The 17377-nt window shown below is 41.2% G+C and overlaps 1 protein-coding gene across 1 annotated transcript in view; it reads right to left on the reverse strand.

Moving 5' to 3' along the window:
* itpr3 (inositol 1,4,5-trisphosphate receptor, type 3) overlaps nucleotides 1-17377 on the reverse strand; it is a gene marked incomplete at its 5' end in the record, with an annotated part of 114363 nt that overhangs the window by 20465 nt on the left and 76521 nt on the right. The window contains 13 exons of the mRNA XM_079239155.1: nucleotides 1389-1497; nucleotides 1574-1722; nucleotides 1804-1985; nucleotides 4235-4355; nucleotides 4439-4564; nucleotides 6668-6793; nucleotides 6872-7007; nucleotides 7207-7322; nucleotides 7404-7604; nucleotides 8404-8526; nucleotides 10518-10637; nucleotides 12883-12957; nucleotides 16314-16466. Of these exons, the coding sequence (XP_079095281.1) occupies nucleotides 1389-1497; nucleotides 1574-1722; nucleotides 1804-1985; nucleotides 4235-4355; nucleotides 4439-4564; nucleotides 6668-6793; nucleotides 6872-7007; nucleotides 7207-7322; nucleotides 7404-7604; nucleotides 8404-8526; nucleotides 10518-10637; nucleotides 12883-12957; nucleotides 16314-16466 (1737 nt within the window). The remainder of the gene's footprint in view (nucleotides 1-1388; nucleotides 1498-1573; nucleotides 1723-1803; nucleotides 1986-4234; nucleotides 4356-4438; nucleotides 4565-6667; nucleotides 6794-6871; nucleotides 7008-7206; nucleotides 7323-7403; nucleotides 7605-8403; nucleotides 8527-10517; nucleotides 10638-12882; nucleotides 12958-16313; nucleotides 16467-17377) is intronic.

The following is a 17377-nucleotide window of genomic DNA, read 5'->3' on the forward strand; positions in this document are numbered from 1 at the left end:
CTTCTCCTTCACCAGAATCTCCTCCTGCTTCTCCTCCTCCACCAGAATCTCCTCCTACTTCTCCTCATTCACCAGACTCTCCTCCTGCTTCTCCTCCTCCACCAGAATCTCCTCCTGCTTCTCCTCCTCCACCAGAATCTCCTCCTGCTTCTCCTCCTCCACCAGAATCTCCTCCTGCTTCTCCTTCACCAGAATCTCCTCCTGCTTCTCCTCCTCCACCAGAATCTCCTCCTACTTCTCCTCATTCACCAGACTCTCCTCCTGCTTCTCCTCCTCCACCAGACTCTCCTCCTGCTTCTCCTCATTCACCAGAATCTCCTCCTGCTTCTCCTCCTCCACCAGAATCTCCTCCTGCTTCTCCTCCTCCACCAGAATCTCCTCCTGCTTCTCCTCCTCCACCAGAATCTCCTCCTGCTTCTCCTCCTCCACCAGAATCTCCTCCTGCTTCTCCTCCTCCACCAGAATCTCCTCCTGCTTCTCCTCCTCCACCAGAATCTCCTCCTGCTTCCCCTCCTCCACCAGAATCTCCTCCTGCTTCTCCTTCACCAGAATCTCCTCCTGCTTCTCCTCCTCCACCAGAATCTCCTCCTGCTTCTCCTCCACCAGAATCTCCTCCTGCTTCCCCTCCTCCACCAGAATCTCCTCCTGCTTCTCCTCCTCCACCAGACTGTCCTCCTGCTTCTCCTCCTCCACCAGACTGTCCTCCTGCTTCTCCTCCTCCACCAGAATCTCCTCCTGCGTCTCCTCCTCCACCAGAATCTCCTCCTGCTTCTCCTCCTCCACCAGAATCTCCTCCTGCTTCCCCTCCTCCACCAGAATCTCCTCCTGCTTCTCCTCCTCCACCAGAATCTCCTCCTGCTTCTCCTCCTCCACCAGAATCTCCCCCTGCTTCTCCTCCTCCACCAGACTGTCCTCCTGCTTCTCCTCCTCCACCAGACTGTCCTCCTGCTTCTCCTCCTCCACCAGAATCTCCTCCTGCTTCTCCTCCTCCACCAGAATCTCCCCCTGCTTCTCCTCCTCCACCAGAATCTCCTCCTGCTTCTCCTCATTCACCAGAATCTCCTCCTGCTTCTCCTCCTCCACCAGAATCTCCTCCTGCTTCTCCTCCTCCACCAGAATCTCCCCCTGCTTCTCCTCCTCCACCAGAATCTCCTCCTGCTTCTCCTCCTCCACCAGCTGAGCTGCTGTTTAAGGACTAAATAGCACCTCAGGAAATATCGACACTCTCTAAAATAACTCCAAAGTCCTCCTCTCTTCTTCTCTCTCCTCCTCTCTACTCCTCTCTTCTCCTCTCTCCTCCTCTCTCTCTGTCTCCCCAACATGATGGTTACTGGTCTGTTTCTGTGCGTATCCATGACGACCACACTGCTGTCTCCTGATCAACTGACCTTCTCATCAAAGTCCAGAGTCCTGATCAGCATCTCCTGCAGCGTCCTCAGGACTTTGATGCACAGCTTCTCCTCTGACGTCATCAGAGCTTTGGTGTGTTGGATCAACCTGCAGAGCACACACACATCAGCTTCCATCATGTCTACGAGACCACATCGCCGGCTTTTCCAGTCAGGAATCATACTTGGAGATGAAGCCGCCGGACTCGCAGCGCATTCTGGCATCGGTTCCCTCCAGGAACAACAACTCTGGCTGGTGGAGAACGTCCACCAACACGGAGAGCTCAGCGTTCACCAGTGGCTTCAGACGCTCCTCCAGCGTGTTGATGATGTCCTGAAGAGATAAACTGTTAAACCTTGACCCTGTCTGGTTCTGTCTCTTACAGATTTCATCTCAAGTCCTTCATCTGAGCACCTGCAGCTTCTCGATGATGTTCTTGTAGTCCCAGGGGTTGGTGGGGATGTTGGGTCTGGAGGAACGGGTGGATGATTTGTAGTTAGGGTTGCTTCTGGACAAGGAGCTCTGGGCCGAGATGGACAACATGGAGCCGATCTGAGCCTCCAGCTCCAGAGGAAGAGAGATGGAGCGGCTCTTCGCTAAAGGTGACAGAAAAACACAATCTGTGGTCAAACCGCAGGAAAACTAGAGGAATGACTGATAGAAGCTTCTATCTGTCTGTGTGAGGCAGAAAAACTGATTTACTGAGTATGTGAACATGATGGAGCTAAGAACTGATGAGTAAAGACAGAAGGATGAAGCTGTTTGAAAATAAACTAAACTCATGCAGTTATGAGGAAATAAAAAAAACAAAGGTTTCAGTAAAATCTTTCACTCCTGGTTGTTTCAGAGTTTGTGTGTATAAATGCCATCTTGCTGCTTAACAGCAAATAGTAAAAATAAAGGAACCTGAATCTGGACTTAGTTCTGAACCTGAACTGTCTGCTCTGTAGAAGCTCCTAGAAGCTCCAGTGGTTAAAGACAAATAGTTTGCTTATAAATTCACCATGTTGCTAAAATAATTTCAAAAGAACAAAAAATGACCTACTTCCTCGTTAAGAGCTCAGCTCTGGTTTAACATGTTTGACATTATGTTAGCAGCTTGATACCACGCTAGCAGGATGATATTCTATTCTATTCTATTCTACAGTCATTTAGCAGATGCTTTTATCCAAAGCGACTTACATATGAGTGAGAACAACACAAGCACGAAATCAAACAGTAGAGGACATCGTAGGAAGGTGCTGGTGGACTGTCTAGTGAGATGCAGGTCCTTCCATGAAGTGCTATATCCTTTTTTTTTTTGTTTTGTTTCCTCCCTTCCTACCCCATAATACCACCTATGTTATAATACAAACAATTAATACCATAAAGTTTGTTGCAAAGAACTGGGCTAGGTTCTCCAACCTTCCAACAAATACAGCTATACTAAGTGTTGAAGTTCTCCTTGAAGAGCTGAGTCTTCAGCTTGCTCTTAATAGTAGACAGGGACTCTGCAGAGCGGACAGAGTTTGGGAGATCATTCCACCATCGTGGCACAAAAGAGGAAAAGAGTCTGGCTGGTGATTTAGTCCCACGTTGTGGTGGTAACACGAGGCGTCTTTCACTGGTGGAACGTAGCTGTCGAGAGGGAGTGTAGGTCTGGATTAGGGAGTGAAGGTAGATGGAAGCCGTTTCAGTTATTGTGTTGTAAGCCAGAAGCAAATCTTTAAATTTGATGCGTGCTGCGACCGGAAGCCAGTGAAGAGCGATTAGCAGCGGAGTGACATGAGCTCGTTTGGGTTGGTTGAAGACCAGACACGCTGCGGTATTCTGGACCATCTGCAGAGGTTTAACAGAGCATGCAGGTAGACCTGCCAGTAGGGAATTGCAGTAATCAATGCGTGAGATGACCAGAGACTGAACCAACAGCTAAGCCGTGTGTTCTGTCAGGTACGGGCTGATTCTCTTGATGTTGTACAGAGTATATACGGTACGGGCAACTGAGGCAACATGTACCTTAAAGGTCAGCTGGTCATCCACCATGACACCATGATTCCGGGCAGCAGACGCAGGAACAAGCGGATATGCTAGCAGATGATACCACGCTACTCCAATGATACCAAGCTGACAGGATGAGAGCATCTCACCCTGCTTCCTTTTTTTACATTAATAGATTCTAACATATAATTATGTTATATGATTATGGATGTCTGTGAAGCAAACTAAGGTCCCAGCAGAGCAGGATCAGCTGAAGATTTTTTGATATTTCATGGTGATCTTTTGCACAGGAGACGGCTATCACAGTTCACTACGACACATTACTCATTCATTACCCGCTAAAATGAGTGCAAGTGTACTTTTATACGCTTATATTGAATATAAACCCGCTTGGCGAACTGAGGAATATAAAGTTAGAGCCCATATGTGTGAATTTGTCTTTTTTTTTTTTACTGAACAATCACATTTCTGCGTTTACTATTTTTTTTATTTTACTGTTTTTATTTGGCAGTTTGATTTGACAGTCATGTTTTGTGCATGTGACTGAAGATTTTATTGTTTATAGTTGAATTTCTTTTCCTTTGAGAACACGCCCGTAAACCAAGCTCCCCATTAGGAACAATAAATAAATTACTAGAAATGTTTTGCTCCTTTTTTTTTTAAGTTTAACATTTAAAACCAACAAATTTCAATCTTTGCACATTTTTGTGGATGATTCTGTAAATCTTACTGAAACATAATAAAAACGTGTTTTCCTCCAGAAACCTAAAAGCTTAAAAATATTCCTTTTAGCTGCTTCTGGAAAAGTAAAAGAAGGTCATTCAGAAGGCGGGGCTGAGGACCGGAGGGGGCGGAGTCAGTGTGCTACCTGTCATGGCGAGCGTCTTGATGCAGGCTTCCACCTGTCCTCTGTGCTGCTGCTGCAGCCAGGGACAGTCCAGCAACCGGACGGACGACTGCAGCAGCTGAGTCACGATGGTGTGATGAGTCTGATGAAAAGAGGGAGAGTGTGAGGGAATAGAGGGAGGGGTGGAAACAGAGACCCGCTAACAAGCTTCATCCTGGGCTTCACCTGCAGAGAAGTGCTGTTTTCAGAGAACGGGGAGCTGAAGAAGGCGTTGATGGTGTCAAACACCACGTTGATGATGTATTTCTCCAGGACCGGATCACTCAGACGCTTCTCTCGTTTATTACAAACCTACAGAAGAGGAAGAAAAGATTCAAACGTTTAGGGCCAGATTTACTAAACAAACAACCCTGGTGACGGGAACATGAATACAGACATAATGACAGTAAATCTGGTCCGGTATGTAACCTGTTACTGTCATGATTATCACAGAAAACGGCTGGTAAAACATCTGGAAATGACTCAGCAAAACGGACAAAACAACACAAAACATATTTAACAACGTCATAATTTAATAATTTAATAATTTCAGGTCCGATGTAAGACTGAAAGATACAGAAGATCATTCCTGCCAGCAGCCAGCAGCCTCCAGAACAAGACCTGCTCAAATTAATTATTATTATATACTACAATATTGAATTTCCCTTCGCTCTCACGCTGCAGGTCTACTGCCTCATGTTTATTTACTTCTATTTTACATCTGCATTTAGTTAAAAGAGAGTAAGTAAGGATGGGAATTCATGTCTGTTTTGGATAGAAAATGGTGCGGTGGGATTGGACCACAATCCATCTGCCTGATGGATTGTGGTCCAGGCTGGTTTTTGGTCATGTACAGGATGTTATTCTCAGCAACATTAAAATCAGCAGCATCATGTGTTCATAAACACTGCAGCTGTAACAGGTAACCTACATACCATTACAGTGTTAATGGGACACTTGTCATGGCTGCATTCATCACATGATGGATGGATGGATGTATGGATGGATGTATGATGAATAGATGGATGGATGGATGGATGGATGGATGGATGTATGATGAATAGATGGATGGATGGATGGATGGATGGATGGATGGAAGATAACTGAGTAAATGGATGGATGGATGGATGGATGGATGGATGAGTAAATGATTGGATGGATGATAACTGAGAATGGATGGATGGATGAATGGATGGATAATGAATGGATGGATGGATGGATGGATAGATAATGAATAGATGGATGGATGGATGATTAAATGAATGGATGGTTGGCTGGATGGATGATAACTGAGTAAATGAATGGATGGATGGATGGATGAATGATGAATAGATGGATGGATGAATGGATGGATAACGAATGGATGGATGGATAGATAATGAATAGATGGATGGATGGATGATTAAATGAATGGATGGTTGGCTGGATGGATGATAACTGAGTAAATGAATGGATGGATGGATGGATGAATGATGAATAGATGGATGGATGAATGGATGGATAACGAATGGATGGATGGATAGATAATGGATAGATGGATGGATGGATGATTAAATGAATGGATGGTTGGCTGGATGGATGATAACTGAGTAAATGAATGGATGGATGTATGGATGAATGATGAATAGATGGATGGATGAATGGATGGATAACGAATGGATGGATGGATAGATTATGAATAGATGGGTGGATGGATGATTAAATGAATGGATGGTTGGCTAGATGGATGATAACTGAGTAAATGAATGGATGGATGGATGGATGAATGATGAATAGATGGATGGATGAATGGATGGATAACGAATGGATGGATGGATAGATAATGAATAGATGGATGGATGGATGATTAAATGAATGGATGGTTGGCTGGATGGATGATAACTGAGTAAATGAATGGATGGATGAATGATGAATAGATGGATGGATGAATGGATGGATAACGAATGGATGGATGGATAGATAATGAATAGATGGATGGATGGATGATTAAATGAATGGATGGTTGGCTGGATGGATGATAACTGAGTAAATGAATGGATGGATGGATGGATGGATAGAACCTGACACATGGATGAATAGATGAACTGATGTATGAATAAATGAATGGATGATAACTGAGTAAATGAATGGATAGATGGATGGATGGATGATTAAATGAATGGATGGTTGGCTGGATGGATGATAACTGAGTAAATGAATGGATGGATGGATAGAACCTGACACATGGATGAATAGATGGACTGATTTATGAGTAAATGGATGGATGATAAGCGAGTATGGATGAATAATGAATAGATGGATGGATGGATGGATGGATGGATGGATGATGAATAGATGGATGGATGGATGGATGGATGGATGGATGATGAATAGATGGATGGATGGATGGATGGATGGAAGTGTGTTCAGTGTTACCCGAGCCATGTCCACTGTAAAGTCCTCAAACAGATTCCAGATGTGGTTGGACGTATAGATTTCCTTCATCTCCACCTCCGTGTCCACATAGCAGTGATTCACAAAGTTCACGTAGGCTATTTTTACCTGGACACACACACACACACACACGTTAGCTTCACTGCTGCTGTACATCCTGGTTACAGCCACACACACTCAGATCACCTCGGTGATGCAGTCCTCGTGGGTCACCACTCTGACCACGTCCTCCAGCGGCAGCAGCGACGTACATTTAATCTCCGTGTAAACGTTCTTCCCCTCTGCACACGCCGCCAGCAGCTCCACCAGAGAGATGTGGTACCTGCACAGGAGATGTACAGCGTCACCAAAAAATTCTGGATCCTCTGGATCTCAAACTTTTGAGCGCATACACACACGCACACACACACACACACATACTTACACACACACACAGCTGAGTGGAGCTCAACAGTAAAGGCTGAGAAAATTAACTCATATTCTTCCATTAGCTGGAAAAATGATACAGTTGCCATGGTTACCTGAGGGGGCTGTTCTCGCCAACACCCTCCCTGCTCTCGGCCATCAGCTCCAACATGGTGTTAAAGGAAGCCTTGTCGTTGTAAAAGACGACCACGTCTTCGCCGGCGTTCGTCAGCTGCACGTAAACATACAGCACGAAAATGAAGCCAAACACGCTTCATCAGATGTGAAGCCCCGGCACTCGACTCGTCCTCACCTCCGTCATGATCATGTCCTGGCACTTCTTCACGTACTTGCCCTCAGCCTTGATGATGGTGTGGAGGAAGTTGAGGTACTGGACGTGGCGGCCATGCGTCGCCAGACAGTTGATGAAGTGCTGCAGGATGCTCTCAGAGATCTCACTGCACAGCTGGTAGTTGTTACAGAAGATGTGCTGCACCGTCTCCGCCTCCAGCAGCTGCAGCGGCGAGGAAGCATCATGTGACCGTGATGACATTTTTCTCAACTTGTCATTATGTTTGAGAGATTCAGCGTTAATTCAGACAGAATAAACCAAAGATAGCTTGTGTGATGTCTAGCTAGTTAAAAATCCATCTCAGGACTGCCACACATCTCAAATAGGTTTAAACCAGACTGTCTTCAGGTCAATCATCATGGAAGGTAAAAGGCAGAGTCTACAAGAAGCAAAGATGTTGAGAGGGTCCCGTTTATATCCAAATGTCTGAAAATGACTGAAAAGATTCACTGAACCAAGTTTTTCTGGATGTGTCGCAGGTCTGAGTTGTAAAAATGAATATTAACAGATGAAATTCAGCAGATGTTTTCATCTGTAAGCAGATGTGTTTGTTCGTATCTCTGTTTTTACAGCTCAGTTTTAAAAGAATAAATTTCATTTTGTTTCACTTGAATCATGAAGACAAACTTCACACTTTAACAAAACATTCCAGTTATACGTGATACGATTAATTTACATCCACTGGATCGGGGTTCTGTGATGATTTAAGGTACGTTCATGTAAACCTCGGAAACAACAGATTTAATCAGTTTTATAAGAAAAAGGTGATTAAATTTGTTGTTTCCACCATACCATGTTTGTCCTGGTGGAAAAGATTGGAATGAACTCGGTTGTAGTAAACACCATTGCCAGCAGGGGGCGCCTCTTTTTCCTGTTGCAGTTCTTTCCAAATAATTACACCTCATGATGTCTTGCTGAAGTTGTTGATGAAACTATTTGATGTGACATTAAAGCAGCGTACCCCCGGGTTGAGGAACAGGTTGAGATTCTTGTGCAGCAGAGCCTGGTTCTCTTGGTTCCCCATGCAGAACTTCTGCAGGAACAGGTGAGTGTACTTGATGATCTCCTGCATCTTCACATCGCTCTGCACACACACACAAACACACAGGCAGGGATGGTCAAAAATAAGTCATGTATACACTGCTCAAAAAAATAAAGGGAACACTAAAGTAACACGTTGTAGATCTGAATGAATGAAATATTTTTATTAAATACTTTGTTCTTTCCATAGTTGAATGTGCTGGCAACAAAATCACACAAAAATTATCAATAAAAATCAAATGTATCAACCCATGAAGGTCTGGATTTGGAGTTATACTCAAAATGAAAGTGTAAAAACACACTACAGGCTGATCCGACTTTGATCTTTAAACAAGTCAAAATGAGGCTCAGTAGTGTGTGTGGCCTCTGTGTGCCTGTATGACCTCCCTACAACGCCTGGGCATGCTCCTGATGAGGCGGTGGATGTTTTCCTGAGGGATCGCCTCCCAGACCTGGACTAAAGCATCTGCCAACTCCTGGACAGTCTGTGGTGCAACTTGCCGTTGGTGGATGGAGCGAGACATGATGTCCCAGATGTGCTCAGTTGGATTCAGGTCTGGGGCGGGCCAGCCCATAACATCAATGCCTTCCTGTTGTAGGAACTGCTGATACACTCCAGACACATGAGGTCTAGCATTGTCTTGCATTGTCTCCTCCTGTTCCTCTTTGCACAAAGAAGGAGGTAGCGGTCCTGCTGCTGGGTAGTTGTCCTCCCACGGCCTCCTCCACGTCTCCTGATGGACTGGCCTGTCTCCTGGTAGCACCTCCATGCTCTGGACACTACGCTGACAGACACAGCAAGCCTTCTTGCCACAGCTCACATTGATGTGCCATCCTGGATGAGCTGCACTACCTGAACCACTTGTGTGACTCCATCTCATGCTACCACTAGAATGAAAGCATCGCCAACATTCAAAAGTATATACTAAACTATAGTTAATTCATTTATTCATTAAAAGCGCGATCGCAGTCAAGGAAGGAAAGAATTCTGCTGGTCTTTCTAAAAGCATCAGTGTAATCGACTAATCAGACCCATTCCCGCAACCAAATGAATATCACTCTACATATCTGGGGTTTCAAAAGTCAGTGAAGGGCCATAATTTCGGTGCATCCCTTCTCCAACACACCTGATTCAAATCAAACAGATCCATAAGCCTTTGATGTTCTGCACAATTACTAGTTAATTTGCATCAGATGTGTGCTGCAACAGGGAGGCGGGCTGTGTATGAAAGTCCAGTCTAGTCTCCAACCCCTCGTTTACTACATAGGGTTACATTATAAAGAACCTTCTATTGCAGGGGTGTCCAAAGTCTGTCCTTCAGGGCCACAGTCCTGCAAGTTTTCCATGTATCCAACCCAACTGACTCAAATAAATGACCTTTCCACATATAAAGATATTGGCTTTACACCATGGACCAGGTCCGGTCCATGGTCCAGGTCTTCTATCCTGGAAATTCTGTGCTACTCTTCTCCAACCATCTTCTCCAACACAATTCTGGTATAAACCAATCCAGGAGGATACAAACAGTTTCATTGTGTACAAACATGTTCGTGAATCTGGCTAAAGGGTGCTGTTCTTCCAGGAAAGTGTCAGTATGTTTAACTTTAGCCGTATGAAAACCTTCGTAGCTTTCTAGCATGTATCATCACAACATGACCTCATCACAGCTCCTTGATGAGGTCATGCTCCTTTCGGCGTATTCAAAGATGTAACACAGCGGCCTTCCGGTGGGTGCGCTGCCACCTATGTTTTTTATAAAAAAAGACTAATTCTAAGCTACGAGAACACTCTCATTTGGATACAATTGTGATTTGACTTCAGTAAAATATGTATTTACAAAAGCAACGTTTGATTTTTGCTAGTAAAGAGCAAAATTAGTACCTTTAAAGAACAAACTATTTAAAATACGTTCATGTAGTCTGAAGCTGTTATTTAACATAATTTACCAGACGAGTGGGAATCGTCTGCTTTTTAACTGTTAACCACAGAAAACCCGCTGCAGCTTCGTTGACCCCCAACGTCTCAGTCCTCACCTTGTCGTAGGAGACCTGCAGAAGATCCAACATGACTTTATGAGCTCCCATATTTTTCAGCAGCCTCTGCTGCTTCTTCCAGACTCCAGTGCTGCACATCTTATTCAGTCGCTCCAGGATCTGCAGCAGACAGAGAGGATGAATGAAATACTGTTAGAAAGATGCAGAACTGTAGACTGATGACGCTGTCACATCTAGCTCGTCTACAGTTCTGTCTAATGAATGGCTTCATTCCAACATGACTGAAAAAAACCGTCTCAGTGAATCAACTTGTATCCCAGTAGAAGTCTTTACATTTCCTTTACATTTAAAAACTTCCACTTTCACTTCTACAAATGTCTCACTGTGTAAATCTAAAAATACATGCTGTACATGGAAAAAATAAAATATTATTTTTGGAAATAATTCCCAAATACAAGTTCACGGTGTTCCCCCAGGCTCAGTTTCTGTGTTTTAATGTTGACCTACAAAGCAGACTGAACTAAATATTGTTCTACAATGTAAAATTAATTTTACTTGGCAGTGATCAGAGAAAAGATCAGTTCTTTGCTGGTTGTGACTAAATGTTGGTAATGTAACATTATTGTGATATTAATATGATCAGACAGATATGATGCCATAGTGATTTGATTTCTGCTGATAAAATCAAAATCTGATTTGATTCTTGTTCTTCTGTACAGTTTTCAAAATTTCTCACATCCTGTTTTTATTGTAACTGAATTGACTAAACTAAAAATAAATTCTTAAATAAACTCAGCAACAATATTTTTTAATATTGTGCTAATGTTTGCGTAACTAGCACAACAGTCATGCATAAAAAATAACACAGCATTAAATGTTCTGTCACAGGTTGACAATGTGGGTGTTCGTGTCCAATCAGAAAATTTTCCCTCAATTTTTAGTTCTTGAAGAACTTTGGAATTCACAGTAAACAGGACGTGGAAAACCAATTTTCTTCCCTTTTCGGTCATTAGACGACAAAAAAATCCTCCAAAATAAAATTTGTAAATCAGTTATTTTAACTCATTAAATACAAATGTATTTACACATTAATCAGTTAATCCATAAAAAATACATGCACACACACACACACACACACACACACACACACACACACACACACACACACACACACACACACAAATTAAGTTACTTTCCATTTGCTACATGATAAGGAGCAGGGCTTTCTTTCCTTGTTGTTTTTGTTTGTTTTAAGGCATTTCGGTTCACTAACAACCCCAAACGGGGAGCAAATCTTAAATCTGACTGTAAAAAAAAAGATAAAAACCACTAACAATGATCTAAAAACTGATCTTTAAAAAACAAAGAAAAGTAACCCCACTGAACTAAATATTGTTCTAAAATTAATTTTATTTGACAGTGATCAGAGGTTCTTTTCTGGTTGTGACTAAATGTTCTGCATATACAGAATTATATGGAAAATAAAGTCATTTTATGTAGATTTCTAAAATAAAAACAATGGAGTTGTGTCCGCTTGGCATTTTAAGGGCTTTATAATTTAAATAGGTGCATTTCTACAGATTTTTATAAGGACTGAAGTTGACTATGAGATTTGAGAAAACTAGAAATCACATTATTTTATAATATTTTTCCAAGAGATTTTTTTTTAGAGAAGAAAACCCTTTTTTATCCACTAATGACCTTCACAGGTAGTAAAACAAAGCAACTTCCAAGGGTACAAAGAAAAGATACACTTGAAAATGTTGAAAATGTCCTTTACACTGTGATGTATCATGTTTAAACTAAAGAAAATACTGTTTGAAGTATATTTATAAATTTACACATCAACAACAAAAAAATGACCACGTTTGTCTCACAGTGACGCAAACAGAAACTTGTTTTTTTTTTCATCCAAACTTGTGTATATCGAACAAAATGGTAAATCAGCTTTAATCGTTTCACAAACAAGTTTGCGGTTCAAGATTAAACAGTCGTTCTGGGCGCCATGTGGATGAAGCATGCGGTAAATAAAACCAACAGGTGTCTCTTTAAAACAATTTCTCTTAGAGGGAGTCATAACAACTGATCAGTCAGCAGTTTCAGAGGTGAAAAGTAAAATCAAATTGAAGATCCAGTCTTATCCCAGTATTTCTCTGATTCACTGTGAAAAGTTTGGAATGAAAGTCCAGAGGATTGAGGAAAGATAATTTACTCCATCATATAGAAGCTGTCGGAGAAGTGATCATGTTTAATTATTCTTAGCCATAAAAAACAAAGACCTTCAACAGGAAGAGACATCACAGCCCCGCCCACACAGATTGATTGATAGGTGATTAGTGTGATCTGCTCTCCAGAAACACCACAGAAAGCAGTTAAAAGAGATTAGAAGAAAAAAAATTCTCACCTCTTTCACTTTCTGGTAGTTCTCGTTACCCTTGTCCAGCTTCTCCTTTTTGGGGGTGGTTTCCGCTGATGCCCCCTGCAGGATACAGAGAGGGGAAAAAAGCAGGGTATCGAACCATATCATGCTCACATTCGGATCAAACAGCTGCAGAGACTTGTCTGCTTCTTCATAGAAACATGCGCTGCTTTGGTTGGTTTCTCTGCTCTGATCAGATACTGGCCTTTCCACCTCTACATCTGAGTTCAGGATGAAGTCTTAACATTTTGTTTAAAATCATTTTCCAGGAAGCAGCACAACAACAACAACAACAACAACAACAACAACAACATCAGCAACAACAGCAACAACAACAACAACAACAACGAAAAACTCTTGTTCTGACACACATCAGATGGTAAAACTCAAACAACCAATTCATTTTTCATCTGGGATTTAAATCCAGTCATTGATTCTATCGTAGCGATAAGGATTTAGTTACAATGCTCATTTTGTAAGAAAACTCTTCAATGTTGTTTACTTTAACTACATATTTATACATCTAAATGTACAACCACAATTACCAGAGGAAGTATAAATCCAGCAACAAGGTCCAGTACAGCCGCTGGAAGCCTGCATCAGACCAGAACGGGACAACATTCCTCTCCTAAAACTCCAGCAACTTACGTTATGTTTTTATCAGTGTTTATCTGTTTGTGTTCAACATAACACAAAAAGTTATGGACAGATTTTAGGTAAATATTGAGGAGTTGTTGGCAATGTGAAAAAAAAGGACTGATTAATTTTTGGTGGTGATCGGGATCACCGTTTGGATCCAGGAACTTTTTACAGGCCTCAGCGGAGGTTTGCGCTCTCCGAGTGTTTTTCTAGTTTACTTTTGAATTGCACAATTTTGATACAATACTTTTTATTCAGACTTTGTACAACTGTATCTCTATATTTATAAATTAATAAATGTAAAAAAGAAAGAGTCAACTGTACTCAAGAGAAAGCCAGCAACTATTCCCGTATTTTGTTCAGGATACGGTTCCAATAACCGGCAAAATACTGAAAGCAGATCGTGTGGAATTACATTTCACAAGGTTGAATAATAATTTATTTAAGCAGATTAAAATTGATAGATAAATACAAATGCACCAATAAACAATCAAACATGTTAATTAAAAATTCATGTATACATTTATTTATATTGCAGGTACCTTATGTCTTCGTAAATAGCATTATAAAAAATATTTCAGCATAAAAACGCGTCGTTTTTTCATGTTTTACAGCGATCTGTATCATAACAATATCTCTGTCCTTTGTAACAAACCAAACTGTGACAAAAAATCAGGTAAAAATTGGTGAAGTTATTGTTGTGGTTGGACCTACACCTTACAAATAAATACATTGGAGGCGCATGGGACACCCATCCAAGATGGCGACGGGATGAGACATCAGCTCGTATAGGCAGCGTGAAACTACATGATGTCTCCATATATGTGTCTAGGGTTTGGTTCATTTGACCAAAGTGCAGCATGAACACGATCTTGGATACACCCCCCTACAGCTGACCTGAGTCCCCAATCGGACAGAGTCTAGTGGACTTTCCTGATGTCAACGCATGCTAAAAGTCAAACAGGAAACTACTGGCCAAGGTTTTGGTTGATAATAAGAAATACATTTCTGAGGTTCATAGGTGTTTAGACTAAAGTTTGGCTAAAAGTTTATTTAAAAAATATTTCTTTTTTTTAAAAAAAAAAGCATAGATGAATCTATCTACAACATTTCTCTGCCTGTCTTTCACCTCAAAACTGCAGTAAGTGCATATTTTCTTCATACTTTTGCTGTACCTATGTTTCTGACATTAAAAACTGAGTGACGAAAGTTTCCTTTATCTTTGAAAACTAGCTTTAAGAGATGGTCCAAAGAGAGACAGGGAGTGTGGACGAGATGTATGTGCCTGCAAAAGTCAATATAATGAAATAAAAAACAACTCAAATGACTTTGGCTGTCATGCAAAATAACAGAAACTGATCGAGAAAAACACCAGGCCAGTCTGATTTTCAGCCTGAACCCCATATAAATCACAGCCGTGCCCTTATTTTACATAAAAACATCAAGAAACAGAGAGAGGCACACCATGCAACACAAATCCCACTCCACATACCAACCCAGGACCAAGATCCACCAGCAAACCCTGCACCAACATCAAGAGTTCAAAAACCAGGATAAAGAGTTCAGGAAATCTCTGTTTGCTTTTAGTAATTTAGTTTCATGAGTGGCTTCTTAAAGTAAATATTCTCATCTTAGCAGTGCTCGTTAGTTTGTTAGTTGTTAGTTGTCAGAAGAGATGAAGATGAACGAGTAAAGCTGGAAAAAAAAAGATTATTGAAATGTAACCACATGAAAATGAGCAACAGGTTTAAGCTGTATACTAAAGCCGTATGCAGATGATACTCTGCTTTCCACCACATCTTCATTTTTCTCTCCTCAGCACGCTGCTGTGCACTTTTGTCCAAACAGCAACACACATTGCAGACCTGACTTTGTTAAATTTATGGCTATTTACATAACAAGCCTGTATTAACTTTCAATCACACTTTTAAAATACTCTGGTTGAGTACCCCTCAGCACAACGATGTGCTATACAACATTAAAAAAGTAAAAAACACGATTTTATCCTAAATAATTTTTTAAATCAGCATTAGCACTTATTATTAAATATTACTTAACATTTAAACATTTCAACTCTTAAATAGCAAAGCGTTTGCTATTGTAGGATTCCATTTCAAGATCTGAAAACACAATAAATTCTATATTTTCAGTACACTTTGTGCAAACTTGATCATTTATGGTTGGAGTTTTGAAGTAATGTTACTTTTAATGATTAACAGTGACATCATGCATTTTTTTCAGTATCAAATATTTACCTCAAACACAATAATGTACTAATAAAGAATCAAGTTATGAATTGGAAAATATACAATTTTTTTTTGTCTTTTTTAATGCCATAGAGCAGCATCAGCCCCAACCATACATGAAAACAAATTTTAATTACTTTTAAAATTTTTTTTAGCCTTAAATTACCAAGTTTTTGTCATGTGCAAAAAGCTATTTTAAACACTTAAAAAATACACAATAAATTATATTTTTGCTATTTTTATGCATCACACAAACTGGATTATTTATGGTTTGATTATTACAGTCTGTTATATGTTAATGATTGACAGTCATTACATTTTTTTTTTTTTTTTAAAAAGGTGATAACGTGGTATAAATAAGAATCAAACAACATAGAAATATGCTCAGTGTGACTGAATATAATCTTAAATTCTACGTCCTCATGTGATCATGGATCTCTGAGACCTCTAACTTCTCTTCAGCTTCACGAACCTCCTGCCAGCGTTAAACATGGAGCTGACCCTAACCATGTTGCTGCTCCTTACCTCCACTTTCTCTTTCTTGTCCTTCTTCCCGTCTCCTCCGCCCGAACTCTTCTTCTCCACCCACAGTTCAGACTTCTCCACCAGTGTCCTGAGGCGATCCAGGTCTGCCTTGATCAGCTTGTAGTTCTCCACATCCTGCGCAGAGATCAGCAGCTGGACCTGCAGACAGACGGAGATGCCTCATAAGCTGATTCATCTCTGGTCACAGAGACGACGACACAGAGAGTCACTGAGATCAACAGTTTCCTCTCATTATTACCAAAGTTTATTCAAAATAACAGTTTTGTTTTTACAAGATTTAAAACTAATTATTTATGGTGCTCTGCAAGGCTCAGTATTGATCCCACTATAGTCCGCTGTCTACACACTTTCGTTCGTGGGACGTTTTTTTTTTTTTCCCAGGACAAAACCTGTCGGAAAGCTTGTGCAAGCTGTGGTAGTCAGTGTTATGGACTTTCTCCTCGTAAGTCATCAGTGTGGCACTGGAACTATGCTTGGACAGCTGATCAGACTTCTACCCGAAGTTATTTGAGTTGTTCAAGTTTGTTTCAATTTAGCAAGCTGCAGTAGGTGCTAGCCGACGCTAGTCCAGCGTGGGGAATTAGCCTAAGGAATTAGCCGCCAGAAGCTAACCCAGCTTCATCGGGCATTATTCAACGCTTCCGAAGTGGACGCTTGGAAAATCCTGCAACTGTCAGCACGACCAGAAACAAACTGGAGAACAGATTCTGCACGGAGAAAGCCACGAGTTGCTGCTTTTTCAGTGATCTGGAGATCGGAGGAACCCAGCTTCACTCTTACAGTTTCTTCTCGGCTACAAGCTGCCAAAGTTTCTTCAAACACTAAAGGTACTGCATTTACTTTATTTTATGTTCAACCAGCCACAAAGTTTTGGGCTGCACCGCTCCCGAGCTGCGCTTCAGGCCTGCACCTTTGTATTTTTTTTGTTGTTTAAATAATCATATGCCGGCTTGAATAGGTGTGTTTGGTGAAATAAACTTGACTAAGTTTATTTAGTATTGCATTTAAGTTTGAACTGATACTGACAAGTGACACTGTGAATTTTTTTT

The sequence above is a fragment of the Telmatherina bonti genome (genome assembly GCF_933228915.1).
Source record: "Telmatherina bonti genome assembly, chromosome: 4".
In the NCBI taxonomy this organism is placed as follows: domain Eukaryota; kingdom Metazoa; phylum Chordata; class Actinopteri; order Atheriniformes; family Telmatherinidae; genus Telmatherina; species Telmatherina bonti.